This window comes from Battus philenor, unplaced genomic scaffold (assembly GCF_028537555.1).
Source record: "Battus philenor isolate CCGP_79_NKW_IND1 unplaced genomic scaffold, ilBatPhil1.0.hap1 SCAF_11, whole genome shotgun sequence".
NCBI classification, from domain to species: domain Eukaryota; kingdom Metazoa; phylum Arthropoda; class Insecta; order Lepidoptera; family Papilionidae; genus Battus; species Battus philenor.
The window spans coordinates 90626-99706 of NW_027181673.1; the positions used below are offsets into that span (position 1 = coordinate 90626).

At 47.7% G+C, this 9081-nt stretch overlaps 1 protein-coding gene across 1 annotated transcript; it reads right to left on the reverse strand.

Annotated features, from left to right (window-relative positions):
• Window positions 1-550: 550 nt before the first annotated feature.
• On the reverse strand, window positions 551-8205 carry Akt (Akt kinase). The gene is made up of 9 exons (XM_068774350.1): window positions 7495-8205; window positions 3970-4147; window positions 3516-3713; window positions 3197-3451; window positions 3013-3116; window positions 2518-2617; window positions 1634-1798; window positions 1392-1547; window positions 551-1312 (listed from the first exon to the last, which is right to left on the reverse strand). Exons 1-9 carry the CDS (start codon window positions 7788-7790, stop codon window positions 1238-1240), a joined length of 1527 nt encoding a protein of 508 aa, XP_068630451.1. The 5' UTR covers window positions 7791-8205; the 3' UTR covers window positions 551-1237.
• Window positions 8206-9081: the final 876 nt, after the last annotated feature.

Genomic DNA, 9081 nt, shown 5'->3' on the forward strand with positions numbered 1-9081 from the left:
CCACCGAAGTCCACGTTCACAGAGTTTTCTTTGGCATTCGATGTAATCGATCACAAATTCTTATCGCTCAAGTCGGGACGTACCGGCCAGCTGGTCACACTAGAGGTTTTGCGTGTGAAGCAAGAGACGCGCCGTCTAGTTTTCTCCGGGGATTAATATCTAGTCACCTCTTCTACAAATATTAATAAAAGACTTATGCGATGTTAAAAGTCCTGAATTTAAAATATTTACCGATGAGTTAAAAGTGTACCGAATGTTTAATTCTATAGACGTTGAATTCTCTCACAACAAACAAAAAATTCTTGAACGGTGTCTTCCAAATTACATGTTTTTAAACACCACGAACTGTTTCTGTATGAAGTTTGCATGAAATAACAGACCGAGTAGCGTCTCTGCGCACACTGCAGCTGGCGTGCGTTAGTATCCGTGTGGAAGGCGAGCGACTAGCGACGTTGCTACATCAGGACAACACCTCGTTCCAGGAGCGCTCGCACCGTCGTGAGGTGGAAGCAGCCGCTCCGGTGGTGCGGGACGGAAATAAAACAACACGTAGCTGTACCCTATGTTTAATATATACAAAAGGAAAGAGAGCGGCAGTCAGCCGCTCGCGACTCGTCGGTTGCGCGGGGGGCGCGGGGGACGCGGGGAGGGGGGCCGCGGGGAGCGCGCACCGCGGGGCAGCTCATTCTAATAATTAGTGTCCACGAACCGCCCCCGCAGACATCGTGGTTTCGGCTACGCACTCGCCTTGCCCCCGCGCGGCATGCAGCGGACCACCCCCACAAGTTCCTCCAGATTGGCGTGGGAGTCGTTTCTCCGCGGCCCTCCGCGCCCCTCCGACCCGAGTATCATATAACATGTTTATATTATACATTTACACACATTACACATTCGGTCCCGGGGATTCCAATGACATTATATCAGACCGCGGCTCACGTCGCGTCCGCCGGCTCAGGAGCGGCCTGCGTAGCTCCGTAGGCTCCTAAAGTTACAGCGCAATGGAGTCATTCCGACCGGAAGCAATTGGCGTCGTTTGCCTTTCTCCAGTTTATACTTAATGATATCCGCTTATAAAATCTACATACGCGAGAGGGGAGCGCCCTCTCTTAGCAAAAGAAATATTAGAGCCGGCGGCGGCGACGGCGGCGGCGGCGGCAGCGGTGTGACGACGGCGGCGGGGCGGTGTGCAGCAGCGGCGGTGCGCGGCGGGGCGGCGGGCGGCTAGCGGCGGGCGCGCCTAGTGCCTGCGGTCCGGCAGCACGGAGTGGTGCGACAAGTGCGACAGCGCGGAGTGCGCCGACGAGCAGATATCCTGCGGACGAATCACAGGTCGCATGACGAGGCCCTGGTTTGTCCGCAGCTATACGAAGCGGCTGGCGGCAGTAAGTCACCTGGTAAGAGAACTGCGGGAAGTGCTCCTCCTGAATGCGGGCCAGGCCGGGCTCGTGCTCGGGCGGCGTCAGCTCCACCGACTCGCCCGTGAACTCCGAGTCGAAGTAGCGCGTGTCCGTTTCCGATTCCACTTGAGGCTTGAAGGGCGGCGGGATCTGAAGGCACACCACGACGTACAGCGCCCCGCTCGCGGCCGGCGGCGGCGGGCGCGCCGGTGCGAGCGGGGCGAAAGGAGACGCACCTTTTTAGCCACGAGGTCCGTCCAGTTGATGGAAGCGAAGAAGGAGTGATGCATGATGTCGAGCGCGTCGTCGGGGCCGGCGCCCAGCCGCTTGGCCGGCTCCTTGTTGAGCAGCCCGCTGAGCAGCGCGCGGCACTCCGCCGACAGCGTGCGCGGGAACCGCACCTGCGCACGCATCCGTCACCACAGAGCATCGGTCGCGCCGCGCGGGCCTCGCGTTGCCGTCTAATTCGCAACATTGCCGTGCGCAACACGTGCAACCGAAACATCCGTCAGCGAGCAAACATCAGCACAGCAGGATGATGTGTGTGCTGTGCGTGCAGTGCGATGGGACTTGGAGCTTCTCTTAGAGAAACAAACTACAACAGTTTTTACATAATATATATAATCCTATTATAACATGATATTCTAACCGTGTGTATGTGTACAAGAGTATTATTAAATATTAGACAAATGAGGTCGTTCATAGGGTTCGAGTTAGCAGTGAACACAGATTCTTTATGGCCTATATTCCGTAGGCGCCATAAAGTTAATCATTTTCACAATGTAACCACCGTAATGTCTTGTGGGATTCTTCCTACGGCCTGTAGCTATTAAGTTAGTAAGAACACGAAATCCGAAGTACAAGTGTGTATATTCATTCGAGCTTAGCCCGTATTTATACCGACGTAAATGAACAATCATATTTCTGTGGAATTCACCTTTTTGATGCGCCGCTGACGATGACATAATGTTGTGCCTATAGCCTTAAAATCAAAGGCGGAGTCGTTCTTAAATTAGGGCACGTTTAGGATTCTCAAATCTTTATTCAAGTAAAAACAAGAATCTTTATTATCATCATGGGCGACATTGGCAAAGAGGAAAATAAATAGAATAAACAATACCTCCTCGCTTAGGATGAGGGAGAACAGCACCTCGTGGTCGCGGTTGTAGAAGGGCAGGCGGCCGCACGCCATCTCGTACAGCACCACGCCCGTGCCCCACCTGCACAGGCATACGCGCACGCGCTCAGTGTGCGCCCACGGGCCCGCTCCCCACCACTACTCACCGCTACCCTCGCTGTTTGCGGACAAACGGCGTCCGCGTGGGAGCGCACGTACGCGCGCGGCGTAACATTTACCGATGTACCGATTGTCCGTCTGCACCTCGCACTACGAGCCTCGTAGTGCGAGGTGCGAGGTGTTCCAAGTGCTTTGCGGTGGCGGGCGCGGCACCCGCTTTACGGTTTAAAAAATAAAGACAAAACCCTTTGCAGGCGAGCATTCGGTGAGCAGCGGCCGCAACGAACCAAAGTGCATTTGGATCGTTGCGACCAGTCTAATCGAAATACCCTGAAGCAGTTAATGATACAAATGGAGTTTGCGCGAGTGTGAACCGACCAGTCGACGGCGGGCCCGTAGTCCAGGTCCTCCAGCACCTCGGGCGCGAGGTACTCGGGCGTCCCGCAGAAGGTCTTGGTGGTGCGGCCGTAGGTAATGTTGACCTGCAACAGGGGCTGCCGGTAGAGTGTGCGCGTGCGCGTGCGCGTGCGTGCCGGCGCGATGGCCGCGTCCGTGCGCGTACCTTGCACAGGCCGAAGTCGGCGATCTTGATGTGTCCGTCCTTGTCGAGCAGCAGGTTCTCAAGCTTGAGGTCGCGGTAGATGATGCCCTCGGCGTGCAGGTAGCCGAGCGCCGACACGATCTCCGCGCCGTAGAAGCGCGTGCGCTCCTCGGAGAAGGCACGCTCCCGCGACAGGTGGAAGAACAGCTCGCCGCCGTTGGCGTACTCCATCACGAAGCACACGCGGTCCGCCGTCTGGAACGAGTAGCGCAGCGCCTGCGCCACGCACGCCCGTTATTGGGGGCGGACGCGCTCGGGCCACCCGCAGCCGCGCACTCACCGTCAGGAAGGGGTGCTTCGTCTTCTTGAGCACGTGGTTCTCGGTGATGGTGTGTGCGACCTCGTCCTTCTGGATGATGAGATTCTTCTTAAGGATCTTCATGGCGTAGAGCTTGCCCGTGCCCTTCTCGCGACTCAGCACCACCTTGCCGAACGTGCCTTTGCCCAGAACCTTCACGAATTCGAACTTTTCCAACGTCTGAAAAGAGCAATTCATAGAACAGGACATTGATTTGTTTTGATGATTGTCATCGGACCAATAACGTCACCGCCTAGGACACGGCCCTCCTCTCCGGAAACGCGGGCAGCAAGCTCCCGGCGGAGTTCGAAAAACTTTAGGACTTGTACCGCGTCAATGAAACATTTTTGATCCGAAACTATTTAATTTGGAATCTTTTAAACCACAAAACTTCCACAGGCTTCCATCATTATGTTAAGGAATTGCGTTAGCTCACAATACGCCGCGGGTCTCGGAAGCTGGTGCCCAGCTTCGCGATGTCGCGGTCGTCGGCGTCGCAGAGGGCGCTGCCGCCGGGAACGTCCGCCGCGGGGCCGCCGCCGCCCGCTCCTGCCCCGCCCCCTGCGCCGCTCAGCTGCGACGCCACGTATCTGATCGCCGCCACCCATTCCTCCCTGGAACACAACCACTCGCCTATAAACTTGATATCAATTAGTTCAAATAAGCTTTCCGCATTTTCGTCGCCGCAAATCGTCCAGCTAGTTGGTAAGGCAAAGGCGCGCGTCGCCAATAAATGGTCTGCCCATTACCCAGCAGATATGGAGCAGAAAGCTTTGAATTGTTGAGTAGTCGAAATCGGTTTGCTCAGGAGACTTGTTCCGCCTCTGCGCTGCGGCAATGTGCAGCGGCGCAGGTGCGTTGCCGGAGATTATTATAAATTTATTGCTTGTTACCTATTCTCCCACGTGCAGCCGAAGGTCCCTCCATGTTCATCCTTTGTTTTTGACATGTAGTACCCAAAAGCTTTTTTGGGAAAAACTTGTTTTTAAAACATGCGCGAGAGAAATTGAGCAGCTACGCACAATGGTTTGGTGGTTCGGTGGTGCACTGAGGTTTTCAACACAAGAATCCACTAAGACTTGACACGGACAGCGTGCACACTAGTGCTACAATAGACACAATGTTGCGCACGGTGCAGCACGGTGCAGCACGGCGCAGCACGGCACAGCACGGCGAGCGCAGTGGTCGCGGCTAGTGCCGAGCTTACACCAACGATGCGCACCGCGCTCACTTCAACCGCTTCGTGGTCATCAGATGCCGGCTCGCCGCGCGCTGCGCCCGACACTCGTCCGCTCGTTAAAATAATAAATAACTTGCAAAACGACTGACATTAGTTTACGCTCACTTTGTACGCAGTTACATATCGATGCACGCACGTGTGTGCGTATGTGTGAGAGCTATGTCTGCACACCTGACACTGCGAGCTCGACCCCGATGCCTCCACACGGAAGGCAGCAAATCAATAGAACAACTTTTACATCTTCAAGTTGTCAAAGGTTTAAGTGTGAACGTTGTCAAGTGTTTAATAACATTGTACATCGTTGACACGCCTGGGTCACGCGTGCTCTCGCCGACTGGAGATGGGAGCAACGCCTTTGATAACTAATATCTCTATCAAGGGGTGCTTGTCGAAGCACATTTATAACGAGACATCCATACCCGAGCAAGTTCGCACCGCCTGCCAGCAGTTCATCACAATGACATGTGTGCAGGGACTGTTTTTCTCATTATATTTTTTGCTCTTAATGGAGTAATTAAAAACTGGTAAAAAAACGTCATAAGTTATACAATAAAGGTTGAAACTTGAAACGCAAAGAGTACGTTAAAAAATGAATTAAGATTAATGAGAAATTAAAAAAATAAAAAATGCCTATTGAGCATTCAAGCAGTATAGATGAGAGAGCGTTGTAGCTACCAAATTTGCAGCTTACACATGCAAAAAAACAAAAAAAAATATTTTTGGTGTGAGCGGGTGCTAGTTGATGTCACTATACTTACTGTTTTTTATTACTAGACTACTACTACTACTAGAAGCTCAGTTGATAGCGGCCACAACTCTTGTTGATTAATAAAGGTATCGGCAAGAACTATTGATGACATTTCTTTGTTCTATCCTCAAAAAAAAGTCAGTTTTTTGCAGTAAAGCAAAAAACACTAGACTACGTTAAGGTAACACTAAACTAAACTAAAGCTAAGCATGGCTAGGATCTCAAAGGACTGTGCAACACATCTGAATGTTATCTTGGAGTCATGTTAGGTCATAATATGTAAGTGGAACATGAATAAACAACTCTTAGAGCTTAGCTAAGTAAAAGATATAGCTCTTATTGTTGCGTGCTTTATCATCGCCCATACATTCACACAACTATGATGCTTCTTAGCCCATGGTTTTTGAAAAATGTCTTTGTGGTATCCTTGTAGACAGAGAAATTTCATGTGACTTGATAAGTTTTTTTTTTTACTTTAACTAGTAAATTTTTTATTGATTACATTTAAACCAATTGTTTTCTTGCACTAATCAAATGTTAAAAAGGTTTTATTTTTAAACAAGAGCATATCTATAGAGATCTGGGAAACATTTTCTTAAAATAAGATGAGTTATTTCCATAACATGCTAACTTAATGAATGCTATACAGATTAGTACAAAGGACAACCCTCAATGGATGGATATTCCCATAGGAGCTAATAGTTCAGCTATCAAGAGCTACAAAAAATTCCAACTGGTGCCCACAATGTGAAGTTTCTTAAAAAAAATGTTTAATTGATGTCGCTGTGCTCCGGTGGACATGACAGTTGCAAATTGATCATTTTTGCATTTATGGTGTTATAATTTAATAATAGATTAATTTGTGTAGCCTAAAATTTTATTTTATATAATTTATAAGACATTCCTTCAACAAACTTAGTCTAGTTACATCAAAGGAGCAATCATGGCATATTTATGTTAAAAATTATTATTTATTATAGTTTGTGTGAACTGTATTATCTGCACATATTTTTGCAGTAGTTGGGCATATTTATTTTTTCCTAAAGCTCTGAAATAGTAAATTTAAAAAAAATTAAAACAAATTACAATAGATACTCATACAATCTACTGCATTTCTGTTAAGAATGTCTATGAGAAAAACAACACCAAAACGCAACAAACTTTATTGATTTGCAACTGTGAAGTACATGAAGGTCAATAAAAATGAGTTCGTTTATTAGAAACCTTACATTTTGTTCACCAATTGTAATTTAAATAATAAAGGTATTATTATTTATATTTGATTAAAATATTAAATTAGAATTTTTAAAAAAGTTAAATAATGATAAAGTAAAAACATGTTTTTTTTACACAACAAACTCTACAAAGGATTAAGACATTCACTTGCACAATTAACCTCCCAGTTAAGGGTGTATAGCAATAACACTAAGAAAATTTAAATATTTATCACTTAAGAAATCTGATAACACACAAGCACTAACATTACTATCCATCTCAATCAGTATATGATTCACTTGCACTCAGTGGGGCTCCAACCATTTGGAGAACCACAATAAAGAAATTCTAACACGGAAAAAAATAAAATTTTTACATTAAGAAAGAGAGCTACGAGTTGTCAGTGCCATTACAGTAGGAAAGTGTGATGTTGACAACCAGGCAGTGCACACATTGCACAACGAAACCTGCTGTCGCAAAACAACAACATCAATTTTCAAACTTGTTTTGGTTTACTGGAATAAAGTTAAGCTCACCATTTATACTAATGTTATTCAATAACAAGTCCGAACTAAACACCAGCATAAGCGGTTGCTACAGATGCAAACAGACAGGAAAGACATTGAGTAGTACACAAATACAAAACATGTGTAATAGCAATTCCGGGTAACTACTGGTGATGTTGGGTTCACAAGAGCAAAACTAGTTGCCATTCCCAGCTTTGGATGAGGGATGGTTTCCAGGAGCGAGAAACTCACCTCTCCTTATCCGTGTCGACGGAGAAGTTACGCTCGATGACAGTGGTCCATTGTAGGCCGCGGATGGTGAAGGTGTGCGGGCGCGGCTTGTCCACCGCCATGATCTGACAGTCGCGGACCGTAAACTTGTTCAGCGGGTCGCGGTAGTTGTTGCGCTCGGGCTGCGTCTTGAAGCCTACCAAGTCTCCGTTGTCAAACAGGATGAAGTAGCGGTCGCGCCAGTTGCGGATGTGCTCTCCGCGTTTCTGCAACCAGCCCTCCTTCACTATGTTCCCGGGCGCCTCGGCCTCCGCCATGGCTGCGGCCGCCGTCGCCCACTCGCGCCCGCTGGCCGATTGAACGCTCGCGCAGCTGGCTGCACCGCCACCACGTTTCTATGTGACACTCGTAGCGCGCGTTTCACCTGTGCTGTATCACACTGTGAACATATGCCTCAATCATTTTTTTGTACGGAACGTCTTAAAAACACAAATTTTGACGTTTTCTCGGCTCAGAAAACGACACAAATTAGCGACGTAGGCTCACGGCAGCAACGCGGTTACTTCCAGTGGTGCTACTTCACGAAAAATAATAAACCTACGGACAAAGCGGTAACGTGCGAGTGCGAAAGAGAGATCCGAGTAATCTAGAGCTCGCGACGGGGCTGTTCGTTTAGTCGGATAATAACCTATTTTGACAAATTAGTGGCGCACGTCCGCCGCCGCGCACTCGTCTGTGCGACGGCAGAGTCGCCATGTTGTTAACGTCATTGTCACCCCGCTGTCACCGGAGCGTGTGTACAAAACGCTTCTGCGCGTTATAATTTATTATCCATATCTTCGTTTATAATAGGATTAATTCCCAAACACGTGAAAAGCCCTGCGATATTGTTTTTGAACCGTACAGGCTACTTTATTTCTTGGTACATAATCAAAAATATTGTCGTGGTTTTAGGTTAGATGGTTTTTAATATTAATTCTCAAGGGAGTATGACTGTTGGGTCAAAAACTTCCCGTAAAGCAACATATGGCGCACGGCTCGGTGCAGATTGATATCTTTTCTGAAACGTTATAATATCCATCTTTTACCAGTAATATTTATTTGAATATAATTTTAAAAGTAGATCTTTAAAAGTTTTTTAACGGCAAAAATGTATACAGTGAAGATAATTTTGTATGTAAACAATTCGATAAAATAGTAGTATCGGCACTACAAATCGAACACAAGACTAGAGGGTTCTGGGCGTGCTTAAACCATAAAAAGTATCCAGGTAACTATTCGCGGTTCGTGGTGTTTGTGGGAATTGATAACTAAACGGCCAATAACGCAAATGCCGAGGTGCGGCAGGAGCGGGCTACGGGCGACGGGCCGCGACGAGTCTTAACATTATTTTGGAGTATTGTTTGGGACTTTGGTGTGCATAATATTTAAAGTCGTTGGATTAAATATTTTAATGAAAATTAAGCATTTTTCCACTGAAGGCGAGGCGGCTCGCGCGCCATTGCTACTAGTCCTGTTCCTAGTATGACATACGTAGTCTTCGTTGGTCTCCTCACTTTCTTGTGTAGAAAGGAAGTTAAGTTGGATATCCTTTGCTAAGTCGCTGAG

Bases quoted from the DNA above. Each gene is read 5' to 3' on its own strand.
- Akt (XM_068774350.1), bottom strand. From the start codon at position 7,790: ATGGCGGAGGCCGAGGCGCCCGGGAACATAGTGAAGGAGGGCTGGTTG. The intron at 3,452-3,515 runs GTGAGTGCGCGG...TGCGTGGCGCAG, and splicing joins CGAAGCACCCCTTCCTGACG to GCGCTGCGCTACTCGTTCCA. The intron at 1,799-2,517 runs GTATTGTTTATT...ATGCGTGCGCAG, and splicing joins CCCTCATCCTAAGCGAGGAG to GTGCGGTTCCCGCGCACGCT.